This window comes from Ochotona curzoniae, unplaced genomic scaffold, assembly GCF_017591425.1.
Source record: "Ochotona curzoniae isolate NIBS_2020 unplaced genomic scaffold, NIBS_Ocur_1.0 contig_3432, whole genome shotgun sequence".
Taxonomy (NCBI): domain Eukaryota; kingdom Metazoa; phylum Chordata; class Mammalia; order Lagomorpha; family Ochotonidae; genus Ochotona; species Ochotona curzoniae.
This window is the reverse complement of record NW_024465859.1, coordinates 9808215-9835827: the sequence shown is the minus strand read 5'-3', so window position 1 is coordinate 9835827 and position 27613 is coordinate 9808215. Positions and strand designations below refer to the sequence as shown.

The following is a 27613-nucleotide window of genomic DNA, read 5'->3' as shown; positions in this document are numbered from 1 at the left end:
ACAGGATTCAGAGGGTCTTCGGTGCCCAAGGCCCGGAACGGCCAGCAGAGAGCTGCCGCCGCAGGTTGCTTTTGTGCAGTCCGAGGACCCAGCGAGCGCGCAGAGTCGGGCGTGCAGAGGCAGCCGGATCACCGTGCTGCCCCCGGACCGCCTGCCCGGCCCCGGGCTTTGTGCGGCGCTAGGTTCTGGCGCAGAAGAGCCCGCTGGCATTCGAGCGCCGAGGGGCACCGCGTCCGCCGCCAGCTCGAGCGGAGTCTGTCGGCAAGGCAGCCACACGCTGGAGGCAGAGAGAAAAGAGCGGCGTGAGAGCGAGCGAGCCAGCGAGCGGGAGAGGAAGCCACCAGGCCACAGCGGTGGGACGCGCGCGCAGACCCCGCTAGGAGCCAAGCCGGAGGACTGTCAGCTTTCACCCAGCCTCGGGATTCTAGACCGCAACTTACCTTGAGCGCGGAGTCCAGAACTTGAAACTCTCTGCTCCCCGCCCCCCCCCGCCCCCCACCTCCCCATCCTTCTCCCTAGCAGAGCGAAAGCAAGGGGGTACTCTGTCCTCCAGCACCCCCAGCTCGGTGGGTATTTTTTTTTTTCTTGTCTTCCTCTTGTCGACTTGCACCAGGCTTTGCTATTTCAACAAGTTTCGAGGTGGAGAGGTGATTTGCGTTTCAGGTTTTATTATTATTTTTTTTCCTTTGTGTGATTTTAGAAAAAAAAGATATGAAAGCTTTGGGTTTCTCCTCCGATCACGTCCTCTCCCAGCTAATTAGGCTGAGTAATTCGAGAGCTTTTCGATTCTTAAGACCCCAGCTGGAAAAGTGTCTTTTCAAAGTTCATAAAGTTGTTGCCTCTTTCCTTGTGCCGATTTTGTCCCTCTCCCTGCGCCATAATAGCTCTGGATTTTAGCAAGTGTAATTGGGGGAAATGGAGTTGAATTTCAAGTGGAAATGCTTTCTTTTTCGAGTGCTAAAGACTGGCCCTTCAGTCTGGAGTGATTTCTAGAAAGTTTAAAAACAAAGTGAACGTCGGTACTTTCTTTTTTCTTTATTCGCTCTGAGACTCCCTAAACCTTTTGCACATGTAACTGGAACTTGGGAACCTTTGAAGAGAGACTGGGAGCAAGATAAGAAATAAAAGCAAAGACTTTGCAAACTGGGAGAGTTTACTGAAAAAAAAAAAAGTCCTTGCTATTAACATTACTCCTCCTCTCTTTTCCTTTTTTCTTTTCTTTTCTTCTTTTCCTTTTCTCTCCTCTTGTCTCCTTTTCTTTCCTTTTCTACTTTTTTTTTTATCACCACCAGTGGCTGCTTTTGCAAGCATCCAAAGGCAGTGTGATGAGTTGTGGCCTCATTTGGACGTGGGGAATAAAAACTTTGTCAGCCTAATAACTGATTATTCTATGGCTGGGGCATGGAGGATATAAAGTGAACTCCTCCTTCACTCCAGCTAGGACTTTGGGGGTGGATTTTTAAAATGAAGTAATTAAAACAGTGATAGCATTTGAAAGTTGAGCTAGCGTTGGGGCAAGGAGGCAGCAGTGACCTAGTGGACCAAGCCCATGGTAGCTTTAGGCTGTCTTGGAGCCTTCTTCATCAAGGATGTAGGTCTGCGGGCCAGTGCAAGCTATACAAAGCTGCAGGCTGGGCTGGGGGTGTGTGTGGGGGTTCTAGTTGTAGCTGCGGGGTCTGGTTTCTTTGCACACATAACCAACTGACCGCTTCTGAGTATTGGTGTGCCATGCTTGCTTTTGCACTAAGTGTTAATGATTACTTAAGTAATTAGATAGCATTTGGGGGGGGGGAGGGTAGGAATAGAGCAGAACTGGCAACCTGAAATGCTCCCTCTTTCCTCTTGATGCAAAAAAAAAAAAAATTAATTAGTTTAGCCTTTCTGGAAATAGCTAGGGACTTTTTAAAACAACATCAAGAATATGGCAGCCAGGATGGGGATGTTCTGTTGTGATGGTGCATAGTGTATCGCAGAGAAGAGTTCAGGAAGTTTGACCCCTCCTAGGGAATCATGCTTCCCTCTCACCCACACCTGCTCCTCCTCTGCAATGTCGGAAGCAATCCCACACTGCAAGGGAACTTTCTGAGTTGAGGTTGACTATGAGGTCTGAGGTGTGGGGCAGGCATTGGAAAGCCCAGCTAGTGAGGGGCGACTAGGAAGCTCTCTGCACAGCCACTGTTTGCCAAGCCACATTGGGATGCAGAGAAGGGGTCCTCCTCTTAGCATGATTTTTATGGATTTAAGCTGCCTCCCAGCTGTTTAAAAATTAGACCATGAAGGGCTTTGAAGAAACAAATATGCTTCTTAAAATCCATTGCTGGTAGGCAGGCAACAATGAATAATTATCGCAAGAAAAACAGGAATGATAGACTAAAAAAAAAAAAAAACCAGGAAAAAAGTTGCTGTGACTACTTGATTATTTCTCTCTCTCTCCCTCTCTCTCCCTCTCTCTCCCTCTCTCTTTTTGGGCAATCCTCTTGAATGGGCCCTTTATTGTAACTCCCTCTTCCCAATTGAGCTCCCCACGGTGCCTTGTATCTTTTTACAGCCCCTAACAACTCACACCAGTAACACAATTATCTCCAGATATTTATAACAAGAAATTACTTTTCTATTTTCTCCATCCTCCTCCTCCCCACCTCCCAGTTAAGGAAAGGTAGGGAGGGAGTGGCGGAGGGTGAGCCTTGGGGGGACTGCATTGCGTATGCCTTGCGAGGTGGGAGGCTTCTCTCCCTTCCCTTTGTGAGTTGAGTTGTTGGTGCTTTTGGTTGGAAGCAGTGTTGCTGGTTAGGGAGACTCGGTTTTGCTCTTTGGGTTTGGCAGAGCCAGAGAATAGAAGCCATTGTTCACTGTCTGTAGGCTTCGTTGGCCACGCTCACCCCCTCCTGTTCACACTTTTTAAAGCAGTGGGGCGAGGTAGACAGCGTGTGTCACAGTACAGTAAAAAGGGGGAAGATCTAAATGCCAAAAGAGAAGTTAATCGCAGTAAGTGAGGTTTAGGGGAAAAAGTTGGGCTTGCCAGTTTGCAAAGTCCTGGAGGGGCTGGGAGACTGATGGCGGGGAGGTGGTAAGTCTGACCTGTGAGTGAGTGAATGACTAGTGAGAGAGAGAGAGAGAGAGAGAGAGAGAGAGAGAGAGAGAGAGAGAGAGTTGGGGGGTGGCTGTGGTGGTGGTGGCAAAGAAGTTGGGACTGCTGGGGTGATGAAATTCTGTAAGGAAGGAGGGAGTGAGAGCCTGCAGGCCTCCCAGACAGCTGCAGCTTGTGCCTCAGGCGCCATGGAGTCCATGGAAGTCCCTTTCCTGGCACCACCAAACTTCAGGTATTAACGTTCAACACCCACTGGATTCCATCCCCAAGTCCCACCCCTGACCTATTTCCCTGGTTCTTGATTTTTTTTTTCAAAAGTGGGACCCCAACCTGTCAGATTATCCATTTCTGCCAAGCCAGGCCAAAGCAGCCTTTTGCAAAAGGTGGGGTCTCCAGGGGAGAGGCCACCAGAGTCATGTTTGGGAGGCTGCGACTTAGTGTAGGCTGGCATCTCCCAGTGCCCTATCTGCTGGTTCTTCCCTGAGTATGGGGTTGGAAACGCCCTACTTCTGTGCTTTGGAGCTACTGTCACACACCCTTGCCTCTCTGTTTTGTTATAGGGGGAAGACGCTAACTAAGGGCGTGCAGATGTGTGAAGCCTTTTATTGCAAGAGTGGACAGACATTCTTGATATCAGGCAAGTTTTGCAGGAACTGCTTTGGCCTTCCCAACCCAAAAGGGTCCAACTCAGGCTGCTGCTTCATTACAGTTCCCATGGAAGAAAAACCATCAAAATTGGGTCATCATTTCCCCTGATTGAAGGGATAACTAATGGAAGATTTAGGAGAAACAGATTGAGGATGTTAGATGGTCTTATTTGAAGCCCTCAAGTTAGATTTCACCTGCTCTGGAGTGCAGGTATGAAAGACGCTCTGATCTCACCGGGCGGAGCCAGCCATGGGTCAGTTCCTAAAGGAGATTTCTCCTGTCCTGGCCCTATCCTGCTCGGTTGGGAATCTAGGCCTACTTCTTGCAGCTGCCTGGGAATAACTCTCATTTTCTTGCTAACAGAGCCCCCAGTTCAAGCCCCGTGGGATCCCCCGACCCCCAGTCAGCGCCAGCATGCAGAACAGTAAGTGCTTCTTGTTATCTCGGACTTGGGGCTGGGAAGGCGCAGAGCCACGGGGGTCGTGGGGGGGCAGCCCTGGGGGGGCGGCTCGCAGCGCCCCAGGAAAAAGGTGGATCTGCGGTGGATCTGCAGTGGCTGAGGTCCCTTTCGGCAACCGGCAGCCTGTGAATGGTTTGCTGAGCAGTTTGCTCCGCAGTTCTTGCTCTGGAGGAGCAGGGGCTGGGCCCTTGTTCAGCACAGCCGGCCCGAGTTTTTCGAAGCTGCTGTAGAGAAAACCCCATCCCCCCCAAATCCTGTAACTCACACCCCCTCTCCGCCCCTGCCCGGGCTCTGACCCCGAGGAGAGAGGCTGGGCTGAGCAGGGCGGGGCGAAGGCGTCTCCTCGCAGCACTGGAAGAAGGAGGCCCCTTTGGGCTTAGCTAAGGCTGAATGTCTGCTCAAACCGGGCGGGGTAGGGGGCTTCCCTCCTCCAGTCACTCGCAGGGCAGCTCCTCCCCTCCCCACCCCAACTGTGGGGTCTTGCAAGGAAAGGGAGCGGAGTACCCTGGCCCTGGTGGGGGGCTCCTCTTAGAGAAGCGTTAAAGGGTTGGGGGGTGCAGGAAAGAGCAGGGTTGGGAAAAGGGGCGAAGGCTGCGCCCAGACACTGGGCCATTTCTGCCCTCGGGCAGCTGGTCACTGCCTGGGTCTGGTTGACTCGGCCCTGTAATGCCTGGTTCGGTTCCTGGACCATGGCTCTTGCATCTCGCACTTTTTTTTCTAGGCCCGAGTCTCACAGGCTCCAAGCTAACCTCGTCCTAAGGCTCTCTCTCTCTCTCTCTCTCTCTCTCTCTCTGTCTCTGGATTTTGGTATGTGGTAGGGTTAGACTAGAGCTGGGGCTTAGGAAGCTTTGAGGCACGGTGAAGCCAGACCGGGCAGAGGGTCGCTCTCCGTCCGCGGTTTAAAGGCTCAAAGTGAGGAAAGGCCTGGGTCTTCCAGCAACCTAGTGTACGCCGATGTGTTAGGGCCTACGGCACCCAGCCCATTTGTTCTGGAGGTGCTGGTCGCCCCCTGGTGCCGCGGGGCTGGTGAGCTCCAGGCACTGAAATACGGCACCAAAGCAGTGAGCGAGCGAGCTTGGCGCCAGGGCCTGGCCCGGGGAGCCTCTCGCCTGGGCGAGACGAATGCCTTTGACCGCCTCCACCCTTGCCCGGCGGCCGCCGGGCTCTGTCCCTGGAGTTGAAACGCCCCAGCCCGCGGGGTCCCGGGTGGACCCCGCCGCTGCCGAGACGTGCAGCTCTGAACGACTGCGCCTGCGGCCTGGCTGGCGGGCCCCGAGGGGCGCGGGGTCGCGGGCCGGCCCGCAGGGCTTTATGCAGCTCGTTCCCGGGTGTGCGCGAAGCGCGGAGCATCCAAATTGACACCATATGTTTTCCTATTAGATGCTTCGCGGTTGAATTCTAGGCGCCTAATCATCGCCACTGGGCGAGAGCGCTAGCCGTCCCCAGGGAAGGGACACAATGATTGAGGCTTAACCTCTGAAGGGGAATTGAGAGCTGCGCTTCCTCGCTGCCATTTCGATGCTGGCAGAGCTTCCCTGGTCTGGGCGAGCACCCGCGGGCCGTGGCTGCAAAGGTGGCTGGCACTTTTCATTTCTCCAACGAGCAGAGAAGGGGTGAGGTCTCGCTTTTGGCGGCTTCACCTGTTTTGGCCATGCAAGCGCTATGAACTTTGGAAAGTCTCTCCTCTCTCTCCTCTCTCTCCTCTCTCTCTCTTCTCTCTCCCTCTCTCCCTTCTTCCCTCCCTCCTTTTCTTTTCTTCTTCTTTTTTTTTTTTTTCTTCTTGGCAAGGCCCCCTTGGCCCAGAGGTGGTGGTTCCGAGAGCCGCTGCGGTGCAGGAGCGGTGCGAGGTCGGGCGAGGCAGTAAAGGGAAAATGTAGGAGAAACCGGAAGCGCCGGGTAGAAGACGCTCTGTCTCCGCCACGTCCCGCGCGCGCTCGGCCCGGCCCGGAGCCCAGATTCCCCCAAACGCCTGTCACTTCTCATCCGAGTTGAGGCTCCAGCCACCCCCGCCCCCCGCCGCGGTGAGCACCCCCTCCCCCTCACCTCAGCCCCCCGCCTTGGGCAACCCTGCAAACGCGGCTCCCCTCGAAGGGGAAACGAGTGCAGTTCCATCTCGTCTGAGTGATCTACAAATAGGGACGGAAAGGGTCGTTTTATCACGGTCCCGTTTGTCGTGACGATGCAATTTCCCGGAGCGGAGCACTGTCACAAAGTGACAAGGCTGCCACAAGCGCCCCGACTGATCTTTTCAATTAGCCTTCCATGCATGATCCGGAGCGACTTCCGCCTATTTCCAGAAATTAAGCTCAAACTTGACGTGCAGCTAGTTTTATTTTAAAGACAAATGTCAGGGAGGCTCATCATATTTTCCCCCCTCTTCTATATTTGGAGCTTATTTATTGCTAAGAAGCTCCGGCTCCTGGAGTCAATTTATCAGGAGACTCCAAGGAGAAGAGAGGCGAGAGGAGAGGAGCAGGGAGCCACTTCTTTTCCTGGCAAGGCTGCTCTCTAGAGTCGGGGCTGCAGGTTGGAGCTTTTTAAGGAAGTGAAGACCCGGGGGTTGATGTGGCTGGTGTGTCTGTGTGCTTTCGGGAGAGGCTGCTGCATCGAGGGCGCCGACTCTCTGGGCCCCTTCTGTGAGGCTAGACTTGGGGTTCAGGTGGAAAGATGCACTGATCAGGCACGGTTTGGCCTTTTTCTTTTCTACCTGGCTTAATTCCCCCCCCACCCCCCCAATTTTTACTGCTGTCTGTCCTTGGCTATGGGGAGGGCGGAGTTCAGCTGCGGAAGTCAGTCGAGCTGTGGCGGGGTGCGACCCGCGGATGGGCACCCCACTTACGAGGCCGGACTGTTCTGCGGATAGGAGTGGAGAAGCGGCTCTGGATTCCGGGCCCGAGGTGGAGGCGCTGAAGCTCAGCCGGGGGTTCCCCACCCCGGCCTGGTATTTCTAGTTGTTGATTGTTCGGACTCCTTTCCCTTCCCTTGTAGTAAACAAAACCGAACCAAACCCACTGTTTGTGCCGTGCCTTTGCCAGAGTGTAGGGTGCAACGCCAACGTGTCTGGCTTCGGCGTCCAGGGGAGCACGGATCGTCTGTAGTAGGATCTGCTGTCCCCGTTCGCACGCTGCACAGACCTTGGAGGCTCAGTGTGGGTTCTGTGGTTTTCGGTGACAGAAGGGGTCTCGGGGAAGACTTTTCCGAGCGCCTTGCGGGTTGAGCGACTGGCTGAAGAGGCTGTGGAGAGGGCCACTGGGCTGGGCGCTGCGAGGTGATGGCACTAATTGGGGGACTGGCGTTCTTTTCCCTCAGCAGGTGTCTGGAGTATGCTGCTTTTGCAGTCGGGGAGGGGGCGGGAGCATGACCGTGCTTGGGGCAGGGCTGCCCGATGCCCTCTGCAAGACTGGTGGTCCTGGGGTCGGTTCCTGATTGATCGTAAGAACCTGTTTGCCAGAGGTTGGCACGGACTGGCAAGGCTCTGAGGATGTATTGTGGTTGTTTCTCTTCTTTCTTCTGCTCTTTCTCTTCCTCCTCCTCCACCTCTTACACCTCCACCCTGACTTTCTCCTCTCTGCTCTGCTCGCCTCCTCTCTCCTCTCCCCTTCCTCAGGTCACAGCGGAGTGAATCAGCTCGGTGGTGTCTTTGTCAACGGGCGGCCGCTGCCGGATTCCACCCGGCAGAAGATCGTGGAGCTCGCACACAGCGGGGCCCGGCCGTGCGACATCTCCCGAATTCTGCAGGTGATCCTCCCGCCGCCTCCCCACTCGCCGCCCCCGCGGCCCTCCGTTCTCAGCGCCCTCTCTTCATTTCTTGCTGCAAGCGCTGCTAATTATGGACCCCTCATGCTCACCCACCCCAGTCCCTAGAACCCAGTTTCCACTCTTGCCCCTCTCCTTCCGTCTTCCTTCCCTTCTCTTCCAACATCGATCAGTTACATAAAAGAACTCATCTGCTTAAGGAAAAAAAAAAAAACCTTCGGTGTGATTAGAAATTTTATTCCGGTTGATAACAACACGTGGTAACATTTTCAAATTGGAATGAGCTGAAATAGAAATATATATATTTTTAATTTTCCTCTTCCCTACCCCATGCTAACCTCGGATGTTGAAATACTTAATGTTTGTCTTCTTCATTTTTATGAAGAATATGTAGGGAGAGATAGATTCTTATATGACAAATGCGAATAACCCCTAATTCATGTTTACTCAACTGGACATTTTTTAAGGAAAAGAAAGTAAAAATTTAGTTTGCCTTTGCTGTTTGAAACATAATGTCATTTGAATCAATGTCAGCACACACAAAAAGCTCATCTGAGTTCATTTTGATGTATCTTTAAGCAATGTTTAAAGAAACAGTTTTTTTTAAAGCAAACTTTTAGACTCCTTTTTAAAACTCAAACTGTTTGAAAGTATCATATTTGTAGTTTCTAGGGCTACAAATGTAATTTTAAGAAAAAAATCTCTACAGTAAGTTCTCATACCATTGAAGGTATATTTTTGTGTTATAGACCCATGCAGATGCAAAAGTCCAAGTGCTGGACAATCAAAACGTAAGCTTGTCATTGTTTAATGCATACTTAAACAATTTTATTTTTGTCTTGAAATTATTAATAATGTGGTTTTCTGTCCACTCCCCTGATGCAGGTGTCCAACGGATGTGTGAGTAAAATCCTGGGCAGGTATTACGAGACTGGCTCCATCAGACCCAGGGCAATCGGTGGTAGTAAACCGAGAGTAGCGACTCCAGAAGTTGTAAGCAAAATAGCCCAGTATAAGCGGGAGTGCCCGTCCATCTTTGCTTGGGAAATCCGAGACAGATTACTGTCCGAGGGGGTCTGTACCAACGATAACATACCAAGTGTAAGTTCACTGAGGGCTGTAGCGCTCCCTGCCCTGAACTTTGCATTCTTGCCTCTTTACTGCTCCTCCCTCTGCTGTGTGCTACTCTGTTCTCTCCCAATATCTCTGTCTCTCTCCTGACCTCATTGATGTCTCCACTGTACCTGGGGCACCTCACCTTTTCATGGACCTTCTGGGAATTGGGAGTGTGGAGAACTGTTCACTTAGTTGGCATGCTGCAAACCAGAGGGTGCAAGCAATGGGGAAAGGCATTGGAATCCGGGAGGAAAATGAAAATGAAAACCAGATGCTAACTTGCTGCAAATCCACCTGCCTGATCCTTGCTTCTGACAGCCCACATCCATTTCTGCTTTATTATGAAACAAGTATAAAAAATGAGAAAGACAGGTGGTTTAAACTGGTCTCTCTTCACGGGGAGATCTTGTAACCAAGTATCCTGTGAATTAAGTCACAAAAGACCTTCCCTCCAGGCTCCCAGTCCTCTGTCCCAAGCAAATTCCATGGCCAACATGATGGCTGCTGCGCTCTTCACTATGTCTCTGCCAACGCACGTACTTTCCCAGACTGGGTGTGAGCTTTTTGACTTGTTTTAATGGGGTGAGGATCCTTCTTAAAAGCAGTGGGCAAACTGAGATGGAGACTTAAGATGGGGTGATGTGTCTTCAGGAGATGCCGCCATTTGGTTTGGTTTTGCTTTGATTTGCAGGTGTCATCCATAAACAGAGTTCTTCGCAACCTGGCTAGCGAAAAGCAACAGATGGGCGCAGATGGCATGTATGATAAACTAAGGATGTTGAATGGGCAGACCGGAAGCTGGGGCACCCGCCCTGGTTGGTATCCCGGGACTTCGGTGCCAGGGCAACCCACACAAGGTAAAACTGAAGCAGCCATCCTTCCAACTCCCTGTATCTAGTCCCTTCCCAGTCCTCCCTTACCCCAGCCTTGTCCTTCTCTGAGCTTGTCTTGGGGGATACAGCAGGGGGCTGCATCTGATGACCTGGGACATACAGACCACACTGTATGTATGTGGTGCTTTCAGAACTATCTTCTTGGATGGGCAGTATAAAGGTTGTGCTTCAGCTTGGCTGGTGTGTTTGTGAGTAGGAGTGCAAGCTGTGTGGTGCCCTAGTTAAATTTGACATTAAAATGCAGGGAGAGCCCCCTTGTTGCAGAAGTGTGACAAGTTAATACACTGACAGACTGCTCAGTAAACACAGTTGTATCATTTTACTTTTTGCTGTAATTGACAAATTATGTGACTGTGAGTAGGTTGCATGTGAGTGGGTGAACAGGAGGGAGAAGCAGGGCCCCGTGCAGGATGAGGCATCCAAAGAGGTGGTTTCCCAGCTGAAACCATCATCCTTTTCCCTTCATCTACCAGTCTGCCATTCCTTTTCTCACTGTCTGTGGGTGTAGAAGTGTTGGGGTGAGGGTACCCTGAGCCCACCTGCAGGGTGTCAGGAGCAGTTAAGGTGAGAAGTGATGGGGAAGAAGAGCGAATAGGTGGGGTGTATGTTGTGCCCACCCATCCCTCCACCGAAGTAGTTTGGTCAAGAATAGGAAACAGTTTACTCGGAAGATTAATCGGTATTTGTTGTCCTCGTGACAAGGAGATAATATGCGGGATAATGGACTTGGCGTCTCACAACGGAGCCTGGGGGCTCCAAGGCTGGGGGTGGCCACGCTGGAATGGCAGCCCGGCTGCTTGCGGGTCCGAGCGCACTCAGACCTGCCTGAGTGCCTTGCGCCTCCACGGAGCCGGGCTAGAGAAGGGAAAATCGGTAACAGTATGCGAAATATCTGGTACAAAGGATGCTTCTGTCACTCGCAAGAATTTGTTATGGGAACAATCCTGTCGCTCTGTAATTGCTCATTAGAGAACGTTTTGTTTCTCATTAAGGCGACATGAATAAGCGTCTAGTTGAAGGAGACAGCTGTAGAAATGTTCCACAAGAGACCTCTGGACACGATTCGGCACCAATTGCCAATTAGACATGTCAGTTTTAAGAGCAGAAAACAATATAGGACGGACACTGGGAAGATAGGGAGCAAACCGCTTGCTTCTTGTTTCCCAGCGCCACCGACCGTGTGGCCAGCGGAGGCGTCCTGATGTGCGGGGGTCCTGGGTCCCCTGCCCACTCGGGCCCGAACTCGCGGCCTCCGGGAGCATAGCGGGTGCACAGGCTCAGGTCCGCTGCCCTTCTGGTGACACCAACCAGTGATCAGGCTGAGGGCGTGTAGGAACCCCACTTGCCCACCACCAGACTTTGAAATCCTTAAGATTCCCACTTGGGCACCCAAACACACCCAAGTCACTCCTGCGCCGGTCCCCACCCACCGACAGCCACAATCTCAGGTCCTGCGGGCCCCTCCGTGCCAACAGTGCGGGTTATTGGGTCTGAGAAGTCTTGAGCAGGTGTAAGGCCTCATGGCCTGTACTTAGGCGGACTGAGCCCGGGGCCCCTGCGCCACCCTCTCCGCTGGTTCCCTTCCACCACAACCCCCTCCCCCAACTCCGGACCTAAGGTAGTTTGGAGCTACGAGGATGGGCACCCCTCCTCTGGCGTCTTGGCGCCGGGACATCAGCCTGGAGCTGCGGAGTCCAGCAGAGGTGGCGTCCACTTGGTGCAGTTTTTCCGTCCTGGGGAACTGAGGGGGAAGCACAGGAGAACCCGACCCACCGTCAGGGCCTTTTAAAAGGCGGGGACGAGAGGTGGCGCTCGTTCAGGAGCTTTTCACTTTTTATGGGCCTACTTTCTAGAGAATTCGGGGCTAGTCAGCGTCCAAGCTCTCCATCCCCACGCTCCTCAAATCCCCACTCGTGTGCATCCTGGTCTGAGAGCAAGCCGTCGTCCTTGCTGCCGCGTGGGCGCCAACCGAGCTTTCGGGAGTGTTGGCGTGGGCGCTGCGGGCGCTGCGGGCGCTGGCCGGGCGCTTCCGCCAGGTTCCTGGGAATCCTTGGGCATTCTGGCTCTGCAAGGTTCCTTCTCCCTCCCTCGGCCCCGTTCCCCTCCCCCACCCCGGGAAACGATTCTTGGGTCTTAAAGAATCCATTACTCTAAAAAGCATAAGGCGAGGTTAGGTCTCAGAAAGAGACAAATATGGTTTCCATCTGATCGACGCCGTGTGGCGGTGGATAAAATGACGTGGCGGGCTGACAACAAGAGACAACTCTATCCAGCCCCAATTCTCCAGCGATTTGGTGGTTTTAGGGATCACGGAGGCACTTTTTCTTATCTACCCCCCCCCCAACCTCGCTCCCCTAATACCCAGGCCCTCTATAGGATTTACTCAGTCTCTCTTTCAACAGATGCTACAATGTTTTGATCCGCGCTCCGGAGCTGAAAAGGTGCCGCCGCCCGGTTGCTATCTTTTCTTGCTTGTGTTCCGCCTCACTGATTAAGACACTAAGAAACCGAGGAATGATTTTATTTCCCAGCGTCTTCCCCCCTCCCCCATCCCTGCTCTCTCTCTGTCCCCCTCTCTCTTCTCCTTCTTCCAGGAAACAAATCCTGTCCCCAGCGTCAGATGGTCCTGGGGGCTGGGATAAAGGGAGGCGCTTTCACTCGCCTGCCCGCGGATTAGGCTGCAAGGTGGACGGCGCCTATTGAAGGCCCCTTCTTACGCGGCTCCGAAGGGGCGCCTTTTAAAGAAGATATCTTAATTGTCTTCCAGTTAGGTTTATCATGGGCGGGGGGGGGGGGGAGAGTGAGGAATTCGAGATACAACTTGTAGTTTTATTTTGTTGGAAGCTTGAGGAGTGGAAGACACATCCACTACAGAAAAAGAAAGAAAGGAAAAAAGGGGGCAGGGAGCGCCAGTTTCAGAGTGACCACTTGGTTGCTGCGGAAAGTTGCTGCTTTTAAATAGCAAGACCAAAAAAAAAAGAAAAAAAAAAAAGAAAAAAAAGAAAACGCAGCGCAACTTTCAGTGCGGCGTGCTCGCCTTGCGGGGCTGTGGCAGGCTTCTCCTGATGGCCTCTTTCCTTCCGCTCCAGTTACTTATTTATTTAGGATTTAAAATCGAGCTCTGCAAGTTGGGTTGACTTCCCAGTGAATGTCAGCTGTGGAGCCAGCGCACAGGCCCAGGGCTACGAGAGAGGAAAGAAAGGAAAGAAAGAGAGGAGAGAGTTATGCATGGATGCAGGCATGGGAGGGAGGGAGAGAAAAGGAATCTCCCAGCTGTAAGATGAGGAGGAGGACGTCAGAAGAGCCCAGCACAGCCTAGAGGGCTACCAGAGGGAAACCCGGGGCGGCTCTGTGACGTTGACAGACCGAATGTGCCAGAGAAAAGGGACAGGAATGTGTTCTCCTGGGGGGCAGGGACGTGAGTGACGGTCCTGAGGAAGCGTCTCCCCCTTCCCATCCCGTGCCCGCCCCTACTCCCACGGATTTGTTAGTGTTTTCCAAAGTCCAAACTCCCAAGGACTGATCTGGATGGTCCCAAGGAGTGATTTCTAGTTTTCCTTCTTCATCGCACCCAAGGCTAGGAGGAGGAGGTCGGGTGGCGGGTGGTGGCTCTCACTTCTTCTGCCAGACACTGGAAGACTCTTTTGGACAGTAAATTAGCGCAAGCACTGGCGTCGCACACGCTTGTGGAGCGTGGCTCTCGTGGTTCATCAGCCCCCAGCCAGCAGGCATCCCGCTTGCCAAGGCGACCCAAAGTGGGGCCATCAGCTTTTTGCGCACCTCTCGCCCTCTTTTCGCGCTTTGCATCATTTGATCCTCTCCAGCGACCCTCTCAGCTCTCCTCCTCCCTTTCCTCTTACACCTTTCTGGCTTCCCTTTCTTTGGAGCCCTTGGACTCCTAACTTCGCTCCCTCCTCCTTCCCACTCCGAGCTCCGCCCTTCCCCACCCGCTACCCGGGGTTCCATCCTCCCTCTCCACCCAGTACCCTTCCCCCACTCTTACCCTGTCCCAGGTCCCCATCTACCCGCCTTGCCACCCCCTCCATCCCATCCCAGTCCTGGCCTTCCCCCCCCCCCCACCCCCCCCCCCCCCCCCAGCCAAGCGCCCTAAATAGCACGGAGGCGCCCGGTCTCCGGACAGTGATTAATGATAGCAGAGCAGAGGGGTTAACACACTTCACTGAAAAGTCTGTTGACTGGGCTTCTTGTAACACAATGTGGCCCGCTGCACGCCTCAAGAGAATCCTTTTGTTGTCCGCGCTCATTGTGGCCTCGAAATTCTGCCCACGAAAGTTTGCCAACGCTCCTGCCCCAGGAGTTTAATAGTTTCCCTTACTCGCGGGGCATTGTGCGGCGCTGAAAAGCAGGCCCTCGCTATTCAAGTGTTGGTGGTCATCTCAATAGATCTCCAAGGGCCCATATGGTGGCCAGTGCCGATGAATCCGCCTGTTTAAATGGGGAAGAAAGTTGGGGTTTTAAAACATTTCAAAGTTTTTGAAAAGATCCCACTAGATCCTGTCACAATTCCCTGAACTCTTTGAAGGCGCTTGCCATTGTCTCCTGGTTATAAATGATATTCCTGACCAAGTCGATTCCCACCGAGGCACTCCCCACGAACCCCTCCCCCGCTTTGGGCCGTGGTTCCAGAACTGGGAGGAAGGCAGCCCCTGGTGACCAGTTTCAGGGACCTCAGGACAGCAGCCCAAGGGTCCAGCCCGCAGTGACCCTGGAGGCTCGATGGAACCAGAGGCCAGAATTGTGGTTAGGGAGAAGGGGCGGCCTCCCCACAAGGTGCCTGCTGGGGGACAGGCAGCTAGCCCACATCTTGCCCTCCAAGCAGCAAGATAAAACAATCTAACTTTCCCCCTGTTTAATGATAGAAATTACATTAAAAGTGGTGGAAATGCCCTCATTAAAAATGTACTGCTTAAATGATATGCCAAGGATTCAGCTGCCGTGTGGCACATTTAGTTAGTTAGTGAACTCTATTTCTTTTTTAAAATTACACGTTAAAAATTTAAAAGAAATCTTACTTTTCTCTGGTGCAACACATTACAAAGAATGGACAGTCCTTTTATCTAAATATAAAATTCCATTTTCAGCAATTATAGCCTGTTCTTAGTGATGATATAATTACAGCTGTGCTCGTAATAGGTGTCAAGGCGAAGCGCACTCATACAATAGTTGAATAAAACTGCAGAACAATGCGAGCACTTCTAAATTCACAACCTTTAAAATGAAATTGACTGTGCAGAATTCAAATAAAAACTAGATAAATATTTTTTTAAAAAGATTACAAGCTTGGTTTGGTTTCTTAATAGCATTTTCTACAAACCTATCAACATCTAATTGATTAGATAGGAATTACTGATTATAGATCAGCTGAAATCTTGAGCATCACTCTTCTATTTCCCCAACACAGCATAGGTAAGTACGTTCTGGAGGGAAAGAGAGCTTGGGGAGGCACCTCGGGAGTCAGAGATTACTTAGGAAAGGAAATTTGCCATGGGAATGTCGGTGCTGTGTTGTCATTTGAAGGTGTGTGTGTGTGGCAAAGTCTCATCTTGATTCCATCTTGATGAAAGGGCAGAGAAAGAAAATGGTGGGCAGACAACAAACGTCTCAACTGCCTTCTGCTACAAGAAGGCTGACAGTGAGCCTGGGTCTGTGCAGTGAGCCTCCCAGCATACACTGCCTTTGGGGTTTGTAACTTGACCTGGCCTTCTCCAAATCTCTGACTGTGCCTGTCTTTTGCAGATGGCTGCCAGCCACAGGAAGGAGCGGGGGAGAACACCAACTCCATCAGCTCCAATGGAGAAGACTCAGATGAGGCTCAAATGCGACTTCAGTTGAAGCGGAAGCTGCAGAGAAATAGGACATCCTTTACTCAAGAGCAGATTGAGGCCCTGGAGAAAGGTGATGGAATGTTTCAAAACAGAGAAACAGTAAATCAAAGCAAATGCCCCAGGTTCAGGACAAAGAGCTAATTTTTACATAGAGGGCTGAGGAGGTTTTGTTTTGTTTTTGCTTTCTTCTCTGGGCAACTTCTCATTATTTTCTTTCTTCTTCTCATATACCATTAATTCAAAGACTACAAGTTTGATTTATAAAGGAAAAATGATAATTTGATGGTCTCTTGGCTACAGAAGCACTACCTAGTGTCATTGTAGCATTGTAGAGAACACTCAGTAGGGAGGGCAATCACCACAAAGTCAGAGCACTTTGGAAGGGATTGGTTGCAGGTGATAGGAGTGAGGAGTGTGGAACCCGTTTAATCCAAGGGTTGGTGCCTACAGTTTGGAAAATCAATTTACTCTTCCAGAGTTTGAGAGAACCCATTATCCAGATGTGTTTGCTCGAGAAAGACTAGCAGCCAAAATCGATCTACCTGAAGCAAGAATACAGGTATTCCGGGGCCCCATGGTTTTGGGCTTTTGGATTCATTGCATTGCATGGGATAGAAACAAAGGGGTTTCTTTGGAGCTCTACCTGTTCATACAGACAAGAGCAGATTCAGGCTGCTGAATACCCTGCTGTCCCGGTGGTGTTGCATGGAAGGCAGCTATGACTGTGCTGGGCGAGGTTGGACTGCCATTGGCACGGGCTAACCCATTCCATTTGATTTTCAGGTATGGTTTTCCAATCGAAGGGCCAAATGGAGAAGAGAAGAAAAGCTGAGGAATCAAAGAAGACAGGCCAGCAACACACCTAGTCATATCCCCATCAGCAGTAGTTTCAGCACAAGTGTCTACCAACCAATCCCACAACCCACCACGCCCGGTAATTTGAAGGACTTCCCATGAATACTGCTACTCAGTGTGTTTAAATGAAAGTGCTGTGGACTCTAACTTTCACCATGACTTTGGTCCTTTCTCCTTGCAGTTTCCTCTTTCACATCTGGCTCCATGTTGGGCCGAACAGACACAGCCCTCACAAACACGTACAGCGCTCTGCCGCCCATGCCCAGCTTCACCATGGCAAATAACCTGCCTATGCAAGTAAGTGAGGGTGGAGTTGGCTGCTTAACGGGTTCCTGGGAGGAAAAGTGAGCAGTGGGCTGGGGGCTGCAGACCTCACCAGCTGTGTCCGTCCCCTTGGGAGCCTTTCTCACTATAGTGATTGGCTTGACCTGTCAAGTCTGCAACAGCTAATCTAATCTCTTCTAGTTGATTGATTGACTGATTGATGTTTTTAAAAGCAAATACAAATTTGACTTGTTCAGTCAATCTGCCTTTTATCATACTGTTAGCTTGATAATGTTGGGTAGTAGTGGGGCGTGTTTAGGGTACCACTGAAGCTCTTACCGGAAGTTAGAAATGATACCAGTAGGTTAAGGGATAGCAAGAGGCGAGAGTTTATACAATTTGGGTTTATATGAATGTTTTTATATTAATACAATTTACATATGCATTTTGGGCATTAGATAGAGTACATGTGAGAAATTACTAAGGAATCCTTAAAAAAAAAAAGGACTGAAAATTGCCTTGATAGTTACTAGTAAGATGTACTTAACAATATGCAAAGGCTAATTTCTACATTTTTAATTTAAAAAGAGAATAGCAGGTATTTGCTGAAAACTGAATGTGCCTTTGCTATAACTATGTGATGACTCTATGGCACTCCGAGTTGCCTTGAAAGCCTGATACTTTTCATTGAATATACTAACTTGCTCTTAATTCTGACCCAAGTATTTGTCAGCTCCTACAGTGCTCAGTGCTGTACTAAGTGTACCGTGTGCAATGTAAGTTGTATGAGGCAGATGCACTATATTAGACCTTTGCTGCTGGGTACATTCTGCTTGGGAAGAAATCCATCTTGCGGTGGGCTGTGCTAAGACTCCGCTTTGCGCAACAATTAGAGATGTCGGCTCATGTGAGATTGGCCAGTGTGAGCCCCTGCTGGAAACAGTACTTGGGTTACACAGGATGTTAATTCTCCACTGAACATCCAAATAACAGTAAGAGGAATGCTTCCCAGTGTTTAGACTTAAACAGAGACAACTATGAAGATAAACATCTTCAGAGGAATTATCCACATGTTTATTTTTATTGCATCTGGATATTATTGGCCATAGTGCAATTGATGTAAATTAAGGGATTAACAGTCCATTAGTTGGTGTTGCTATAACTGCCTTGGAATTTTCCAGAAGTCAGGTTGCCTAGAGGAAGTGATTGCAGGCATTAGAAACAAATGCAAGCTGAAATTCTTACAGTGCCCTCCAGGCCTGTTTGCCTCTTTGAACTTGATGTTAGCAGTCATCCTCAGACTTTAATGAGGCCAGCACGTCTTGTTCAGTTTTAGATATTGTAGCAACATCCTGGTTCCTGTGAAGATGGCAAAACATGTAGATGAGATAGCAGTTACACATAATTAGATAAAAGTAGCCATTATGTATTAGGATTGTTTCCACACATGGACTGGTGTGTGGGGTCAGTTTATTTCCAACACTTAAAAAAAACCTACTTAACTAGTACAATTTAAGAAGTGCACACATTTAGAAAGCATGAAGAAAGAAAAAAGAGCAATGAGGAAACTTGTTTGTGAGTTTGGAGTGGGTGTGGTATTCTGCTCTTTCCCTGATGATCCTGTTAACCAGCAGCCTTAACGCTTTGGGGAAGGGCAGTTGCAGCCTCTGAACATTCTGCAGGTGGAGATGTTAAGCATCTCTCCAGTTTCCAAAGCAGAGCCAGGCTGTTGGCGCCATTGTTCTCAGGATCGTGCTTCTACTTGCCATCCCAAGTTTGCTATCTTGTACAGACCCATGAGAGCTTGAACCGGGTTTTGTCCCTGCTTTGTGTATGCACTGACGACGGAGGTCTATCCCTTTAGCACCACCATTCTGAACACTGTAGAGGGTAGTAGCACACAATTCAATGGAGCAAAACTTACTCTAAGCCTTTGGGTCTGTTAGGAAGTCCCAGCTAATTCCCTAGACAGGGTAAGGTCGTGTTTACTGACACTTGAACCTGAGATCACTGTGAATTTTCAAAGAATATTTAATCCATGTGCCCAGATGTTTCCAGGAGTGCAAAATCAAACTTTATAGGTAGCTGTCTGCCCCAAAGCTCAAGATAGGAGATTGGGGGCGAGAGGGGGGAGGAGTCATGTATTACCCTCAATACAGATTTGCAAGGAGAGATGATGTGTGGACTGCAGAGCTTGTGCTACAGTTCTCTCAAAATGCCAGCAAACAGAAGGATGAAGACAAACCAAAACATCTATTGTCCATGTTGTAGCTGGCCAGTTACCTGCATTTCCAGAGCTTTAGAAGTTTGAGGTCTTGGCAGCTTTCTTCCAGTGGGAGCCAATGGAGAGATGAGCTACTTGGAGGCAACATCTTAGATTTATCCTACTGAACGTTCCAGTACCTTCCACGATGCTTTTCTTAAGACCCCCAAATGTGGCTATATGACATGTTTCTCAATAACTACAAGCCTTTCTTCTTGCAGCCTCCAGTCCCCAGCCAGACCTCCTCGTATTCCTGCATGCTGCCCACTAGCCCGTCAGTGAATGGGCGGAGTTATGATACCTACACTCCCCCACATATGCAGACACACATGAACAGTCAGCCAATGGGCACCTCGGGCACCACTTCAACAGGTGAGCTGCTGCTCTCTGCGGCCTGCACAGAGGTGGTTCTTACGGCTTCTTTTGTCAGGTCATGTCCTTGTAACCAAAGCTGGCCTTGGAAAAAAACAAACCCTGTTGACCTCTGTGAGGCATTGTCTTCCTCTTTGCTGCCCTTGCCTCCAGGGAAGACGGGAAAGGAGAATTCAGTGATGCTAACTGTGAGTTGTACGTGTGTAGACAGAAAAAGTGGTGTGTCCTGAGTGTGGTTATGTCGTGTAGAAAGACAAGGCCTGAGACCAAGCTTCGTAGAGGGCAGAGTTTAACATAGCCGCATAGTGCGTCTAAATTTCTCGCCCTTCTCCGGGCCTTTCCTGATGATTTAGCAACAGCGAGCTTTCCTCATTGCTTTTGGGGGAGGAACTTAGAGTTCAGTAGGCCAGTGTGAAGGTACTTCAAAAAATTTGTGGAAAAAGGGAACAAAGAGGAGAGTTTATTTTGGTGCAAAGACACCATGAATGTGTGCATTTTTAATTAGTACACGTTTTCCACTAACATTTTGAAGTATTCTTTTAGAAACAGATGTCAAGTTTGAAGATTTGGGCTGTTGCACTTTTTTTTTTTTTCTTAATATAGTGAAGAAAGCGTTAGAATGTCTTACAGATTCCTTTTTTTATTTTTCACCTACGAACTCATGCTCTTAAACGGAATCTGTACATGGCTGTTCTTTTCATCCTCTTCCAGGACTCATTTCTCCTGGTGTGTCAGTTCCAGTTCAAGTTCCCGGAAGTGAGCCTGATATGTCTCAATATTGGCCAAGATTACAGTAAAACGAAAAGGAAGAAGAAGAAGAAGAGGAAGTATCAGGAAAGCACAGTCAGTGACCATGTGGACGCAACAGTTAAGAGTTCAGGAAAGAAAGAAAAATGGCTGTTAGAAGCACTTCAGTTCTGCAACTGTGTCCCGTGTGGAATCACTTTGGAATGAACTTGAAACAAGGACCTTTGCATACAGAAGGCACGATATCATTTGGAACAAATCTTCATTTTGGTATCCAAACTTTTATTCATTTTGGTGTATTATTTGTAAATGGGCATTTGTATGTTATAACGAAAAATAAGAACAATGTAGCCTGGATGGATGTTTGAACTGTGTTGGTCATGAAGGTGTTTAAAAGAAAAAAAAAAAAAAAAGGAAACCGTGATCAACAAGCTTTTTTTTTTTCCCATGAATTTAAGTTTTATCAAGATATATCGAATACTTCTACCCATCTGTTCATAGTTTACGGACTTACGTTCCAAGTTTGTATCATTCCTTCGCGTCTAATTAAACCTGGAACAACATGCACTAGATTTATGTAAGAAATATCTGTTGGTTTTCCAAAGGTTGTTAACAGATGAACTTTATGTGCAAGAAGGGTAAAATATAAATTCAAGGAGGAAAAAAGTTGATAGCTAAAAGGTAGAGTGTGTCTTCGATATAATCCAATCTGTTTTATGTTAAAATGTAAGTATTTGTCTTCCCTAGAAATCCTCAGAATGATTTCTATAATAAAGTTAATTTCATTTATATTTGACAAGAATATTCTATAGATGTTTTATACACATTTTCATGCAATCATACATTTCTTTTTGGCCAGCAGAAGTTAATTGTTCTTAGAAATAGATGTATTACTGTTCACAGTCCAATCATTTTGTGCATCTAGAATTCATTCCTAATCAATTAAAAGTGCTTGCAAGAGTTTTAAACTTAAGTGTTTTGAAGTTGTTCACAACTACATATCAAAATTAACCATTGTTGATTGTAAAAACCATGCCAAAGCCTTTGTATTTCCTTTATTATACTATTTTCTTTTTAACCTCATAGTGTGGTGTTACAAATTTTGTTTCCACATTTGGTTAATATCTTGAACCAATGGCTATTTTCACACATACTCCACTTTATATCCTGATGATCCTTAACAAAATGATTTGTACAGACATCATAAAGAGAAAAACAATCCCACTTAAAGCTTTTTCTAGATCTGTGCCCATTCACACAACATTTACAGAAAATGGTGACATTTCCTACTTAGCCATTTATTTGAAAGCCCAAGTCTAGAAATAATTTAAAAATGCAAAAAGCTACTAACTAGGAATTGTTTTTTGAATTAGGGCTGGCATTTTCAATCTGGACAGATTTCCATTGTCAGCCTATTTCAACAATGATTTCACTGAAGTATATTCAAAAGTAGATTTCTTAAATAACTCTCTGAAAGCTGTTGCCTTTCTCAAATAGGCCCTCTCCCTTTTCTGTCTCCCTCCCTTTTGCACAAGAGGCATCATTTCCCATTGAACCACTACAGCTGTTCCCATTTGAATCTTGTGGATGGGTGGAGGGTTGAGGGGGGGATGTTGCATGTCAAGGAATAATGAGCACAGACACATCAACAGACAACAACAAAGCGGAGTGTGACTGGCCGCTGGGAGTTAAAGGCCTTCAGTCATTGGCAGCTTAAGCCAAACATTCCCAAATCTATGAAGCAGGGTCCATTGTTGGTCAGTTGTTATTTGCAATGGAGCACAGATCTGATCATGTTTAAAGTGGCGGCACGCAGGGCAGGAGTGCTGGAGCCCAAGCAAAGGATGGGAAAAAAAGTAAGCCTTTGTTGGGTAAAAAAGGCCTGACGGAGACCTTTATTTCTGTCTGCTCTGTGCAACATATAAGTCAATATCACAGAGTTCTCTTCTGCAAACTTCAGTGAAAAAAAAAAAAAAAGACCTGGGGTTCCTGGCAGGCTGGATCACAACGCAGAAGCCTCTGGTAAAAGGGGCACACTTCCACTGTTTAAATTCCTAAAAGCAGATGATCAGAAACACAGAAATTCGTTGGAGGAGTTAAAGAGAACATTTTAGTTCAACACCTCTTGTTCTCTAGCAAAAGCATTTGTGAACAGAAAATGGAGATTCGTCAGTCTGACCTGCTACTTACCAACAATGCTGTACACTGAGAAACATCTAAGCTGACTGCAGTGTTGCTGTCCTTGTGCACATAGCTGGGTTTAGGGGCAGCCCGCACTGCACCTGGCACCTCTCTGCAGTGCAGTGTGTGCACTTGTGCACCGCTGGGACAGTTGCCCATGCGGCCATTTCTGCCTCTTGACACTTTGCAGCCCACAGTGCCTTGGGGATGTGTACTGGGAGATCTGTTAGAAAACTGCTGTGTGAGGGTGTGGACTGCAGCTGCTGGCTGCCATCTACTCCGAGAGAAGGGACACGATCCAACTGGATTGGGTTTGGGCTGGAGCCAGGCAGCCACTGGTGCCTGGACTTTTGGAGAACTGGGTGTGGCACACTGAGTGCGAGCACTGGGAATGGCACAAGGGCAGGAGGAAGGGCTGTGCGGATGCACCTGAGTACTTCAACGTGTTCCCTGAGGCTCACGGTTGCCTGGCACAGTGGCATAGCCTGGTTTAGGGGGAGGAAGCGGCTGCTGGTCCCACAAACCGTGTGGTCCAGCAGGACAGACACGGCTGCTTTGCCTTCTGCCCACACCCTGGGGAGAGGAGCTGTTCTTCTACGCTGAGCTCTGGGCATCCTGCTTGGCAGGCACGGCTGGCGCTGTGTGTCGGTGTTCCCTTGTGGTTGAAAGAACTTCTTTTTGCTTGTTTACTTATTGGTCAGTGTATCTTCTGTATTTATCATTGGGAAATCTACAGGGTTGTTTGGATACCATTTCACCAGGAAGAAGACCATTTGTGACGGCCTTAGTACAGACACAGTATTGACAACAAAATTTTCCCTCAAATTTGATGGATTAGGGGAAGCCAGGTTAATAGGATTCAACATCTAGGTAATACTCAAGATACTCTTAACAAAAAAAAAAAAAGCTTGATTTACTGCACTGAATTTCCAAGAACATTTTTAACCCCTAAACTAAGCTTCTCTAATTCTTCTGTGGTGAAGAAGTGGTGAACGGCTGACTTCTTGAGATGGCTCACGACCATTTCTACTTTTTTTTTTAAAAATCATAATCAGCTTTCCAGAAGTTCGTTGATACTATTGTATTAATATGGTGTTATTGTGGTTTCAGCTTTCTCACTGAATGTCATTGTAGATTGGTGTCTTTATTTTATTTTTTTTTTTTTGCTCGAGGCCTTAAGATTTTTTTCTTTAGGCTTTTATTTTTAGTATGTTTAACTTGCCAAGGTCAAAAACATGTTCTTCTCTTTTCTATTTTTCAAGAACAGGAGTCACATTTTTTTTTTTTTTTTTGGCCTCAATCATCAATATCTGAATTGCTCATTCTTAAAGTTCCAAGTGTAAGTACTAAGGGCTAGTATTGTTAATTTCCATGCAGTTGATGGTAACTGTCTTTGGATAATAGTAACATGATGTCTTAGAAATGGCATTAATGGGCTTAAGCCAATGACCAAGGGCTCCCCCAAGTCCCTGGCATGCGCATGTGTGTGATTCGTTCAAATTGAAAGATAGGGAATTGATCGGAGAGGGTTGCTTCCTTTTGAAGTCATTTTATTTCGTCCACTGTTAGTAGCTGAAGATCCCAGAGGCAGCAATAAATGGAAGAGAGGGGGAGAAAACTGGATCCTGTCTGGTGGTCCTCAAACAGAAATCCATAAGGTCTTAGAACCCCAGCACCTGAGCAGACTGCAGTAGTCAAAATATTTACCTCCTGTTAAAGAAAGGCAACTCTAGCGTAAGAAATGAATAGCGCAAAGGATTTGGAAGTTCATACGTCAGAAACATTACAGGATAGGAGCACATTTTAGACACTGTGTTTGGCACTGTTCTTAAGGACCTCCCTGGCAAGTTGATAATTAAAAAAAAAAATCAAGGTATCAAAACGGTGTGTGTATCTACATGCAGTAGCACTGTTAAAGATCAGTATTTCCTATGTAGTGAATATTAATGTAAAGAGTAACAAGTCACGTTTCCAAATACAGATTTAGGGTTTTTTTTTATCAGAGGGAAATAAGCCTCTACATTCCCTCTCCAGTGGCTGATTTTTACAAAGCCTGCCAGGTGAACCAAAGCACTTGGATCTGATTTATTTTGGAAAATTCAGGTATCTTACTATTCAAAATGTACTTTCACTGAGTTTGAAAAGTTTCTTAAATGGAGTTCAGATATGGACACTTTTCTGCCTTTTATCTGTTTGCAGAGCATATATTAACTAGTAATTGGCTGTTAATTTTATGGACATGGTAGGGGAGAAGTAAATCAATGACCTAGTAAGTATTTTGACAAGTAATTTACATATCTGATGACCTCACATTTCCTTTTCAGAGTCAAATGCTATGTGATTGTTCGGTTGTATTTTTGTATAAAATGAATCTCAACACAGTAAAAAAAAAAGGTTAGAGTTATTAAAATAATAACCTGACTAAAATATTCATTTGAATTGGTTCAGATTGTTCCTGATTTCAAAGGACATAGCAAAGCTTTTGTGGACTCTGTACAACATTATTTATTATCTATGGACAAAATTGATTTTTTAAAGTTGCTTTAAATTTTTAAAGCACCTTTTCTTAATATAAAAGCCCTCTAATTTTAACTGACAGATCAATTCTGAAACTTTATTTTGAAAAGAAAATGAGGAAGAAGTTGTGTCTTTAGAATTAAAAGAAGTGAAAAAAAAATCAGACATACTAAGAAAATAGAAGAGACCCGATTTTTAGTACTAATGAAATAGTGAGTGACAAAAACTAGTTTTCTTTTTGATTTTGATCACAAAAAATAAACTGGTAGTGACAGGATATGATGGAGAGATTTGACATCCTGGCAAATCACTGTCATTGATTCAATTATTCTAATTCTGAATAAAAGCTGTATACAGCGTGTGTTTATGCTACAGTGGGTTTTTTTTAAGTGACTGACATTCATCATGTTGGTTAGACAGTTTTAAAAACCAACTCTTTGTTTTCTATAATGTTGTCGAGAACAAATCAAGTATAATTTGTAGTATATTAAAAGCCAACTGCTTAACACGCTAGTTACAACTGCTTCACAACAGTTGAAGGCATTTGAAAACGCATTTTGGAAATCCAGTTTGTCCCACTGGTTCTTTAACACTTTTTTTTTTTTTCAAAATCAAGAGGCTTCACTTAAATAAGCAAATTACTTTTCTACTTGTTCCTTTTCATCTGTTATTTGGAAAAGCCTTGGGAGTGTGAAACTGTAATTCAAAACACCAACGTCTCACATGAAAACTGTTTTAATGTGTTGCAGACTGCAAAAGGCACACTTGCAGGTTTGGAAATTTACATTCCCCTTAAATCTTTGGAATTCACCAAAGGTTCATGTGGTGCACTGTAAAGGGGGGTTAGGTGCATTTTTTTCAGACCCATGTTCTAAAAACTCACCAAGCTTCACTCCCTGTTTTGCCCCTGGTATCCTAGCATTGATGTATAGGTCAGTTTGCATTTCCATCCTGAATTACATCTGATGACATAATTTCATAATGCTGACGTCAGCTGTTTAGGACTACTAAATGGAACAACTTCTTTTTCAATGTTCTCGATCACTCAAGATCTTGATATTTATTAGCTACAATAGCAGACTGATTATTTTTTAATGATACCTAGATCCACAAATGTTATTTTGTCTTTCTCAATTTAATAATAGGGTATGTAAGTGCAAATTTATTATATATATTAGCAAACCGATTTTTCCTGAAAAAATAAACATTTTTGGCAGCAAGTAACTTTTTCAGAAATAAAGACAAAATATGTTCTTGAATTTTACAGTATTTTATTTCCAGCTGCTATCACCTGTCCTTTTGCCACGATCCTAACTAGTACAAATACAGTACTGACCTCAGTAGGGCATCTTGCATTTCGGCTTATTCTTTTAATTAAAAAATAAATACTATTTTCTGTAAATAATGCAGAAAGAAAAAAAAAGTAAAATCTCTGATGTACTACTTCTGCATAAAAAAGTTGGTTAGAAAATGAGAATTTTCCATTTTGCAGTCATAACTGTGTTTCCCAAGGACTGGGGGGGGGGAGTCACATCATTAAGAAAAATATTTACATAAGCTGTTAGCAATCCTAATTAGGGCATCCTAGGCTTCCACAGGCAGCAGCTAAGGAGGAGCCCTTAGAAGTCCAGGTGCTTCTCGCCTCTGGCCATCGTGCCACAGCCTGGGCCCAGCAGCTTGGAGGAGTCTGCCAGATCCTGTTTGCTTGAGCGGCTCACTGTGTCCGACAAGTCTGGAGGCAGATGCAGTCGCTATGGCAGAATTCAAGAGGGGGGAAGGGGAAAAAGAAAAAAATTAATTTCGCTTTCACTAGAATACTTCACAGACAATATTATGCTCTGTTGATGATCACTTAGTCTTGCATATAAAATTCCTGCTAAAACAATCCTTCAGACTGAAGCTCAGTATAACCACACACCATTTCTACTCAACTTTATACATTGTAGCCATTTTTGGAGTCCAAATCTTAATGTAGTAAGATCTTTTTTTTCTTGTTTGGTAGAAATGATATAACATGTAAGCACACAAATAAGTTCATTATCAAAAAAATATCACATAAATAACAGAGTTTTCTGCAATTTGTTTTTGCAGGGCTCCAAAATGCTTTTTTTTTTTTTTTAAAATCCAATGCAGTTCTACAGAAAAGATCGAGTCCCTCAATGGTCTGTAAATTTTCCTGATGATTTGATTTCAGGGCTGTGCCTTCAACTACAATGTTCACAGAAATATTGACATAATTAAAATATTCCAGTCAGGATCAGTATTTTTTTATATGCTTTGGTAATTAGTTATAGCATCCGTTATAGGTCTTGACAAGCCTACTTCTATTGCCTAACGTTGGGTCATGTATACTGTGTCTTTGAACAAGTCCCCTTCCCAATTGCTTTTTTTGAGATACAGTTGATAGCAGCAGACACAGGATGCACAGAGGTTCTATGTAACCATCAGGGGACTGAGCATCATCCCTGGGTTCTGGTGTCCAGGGGAGCCCTGGAATCGGCCCCCTCCCATAACACTGAAGAACAGCTGTATCTGTTACACCAGGCACGTGGGTGGAGAAGGCTGAAAGGAAGGCAGGGTGGGGCTCTTCACAGATGATCAACTAAG

General features: G+C 47.1%; 2 protein-coding genes across 14 annotated transcripts in view; one reads left to right on the top strand and one right to left on the bottom strand.

The window, feature by feature from the left end:
- The first annotated feature begins 4105 nt into the window (after positions 1–4105).
- Positions 4106–21104, top strand: PAX6 (paired box 6). Of its 11 annotated transcripts, none has more exons than XM_040980044.1 (11): positions 4106–4160; positions 7804–7934; positions 8702–8743; positions 8838–9053; positions 9760–9925; positions 15719–15877; positions 16284–16366; positions 16591–16741; positions 16844–16959; positions 19411–19561; positions 20273–21104. In XM_040980044.1, exons 1-11 carry the CDS (start codon positions 4151–4153, stop codon positions 20356–20358), a joined length of 1311 nt encoding a protein of 436 aa, XP_040835978.1. In that variant the 5' UTR covers positions 4106–4150; the 3' UTR covers positions 20359–21104. The 11 variants fall into 11 exon arrangements, with proteins under 11 accessions (XP_040835978.1, XP_040835979.1, XP_040835975.1 ...); XM_040980041.1 differs by having other exon boundaries at positions 4151–4160; positions 7804–8009; XM_040980049.1 differs by having other exon boundaries at positions 4151–4160; positions 8838–8852; positions 20273–20382.
- Positions 21105–26255: 5151 nt separating this feature from the next.
- The window catches only part of ELP4 (elongator acetyltransferase complex subunit 4), a 227507-nt gene continuing 226149 nt past the window's right edge, over positions 26256–27613 (bottom strand). For all 3 annotated transcript variants that reach the window (XM_040980038.1, XM_040980040.1, XM_040980039.1), the window contains one exon: positions 26256–26757. In XM_040980038.1, coding sequence (XP_040835972.1) covers positions 26612–26757 — 146 coding nt within the window. In that variant the 3' untranslated portion in view covers positions 26256–26611. The remainder of the gene's footprint in view (positions 26758–27613) is intronic.

Excerpts from the sequence above, each read along its gene's own strand:
- PAX6 (XM_040980041.1), top strand. Across the intron at positions 8,744-8,837 it reads AAGTGCTGGACAATCAAAAC|GTGTCCAACGGATGTGTGAG; the intron begins GTAAGCTTGTCA and ends CCCCTGATGCAG. Across the intron at positions 16,960-19,410 it reads CAAATAACCTGCCTATGCAA|CCTCCAGTCCCCAGCCAGAC; the intron begins GTAAGTGAGGGT and ends TTCTTCTTGCAG.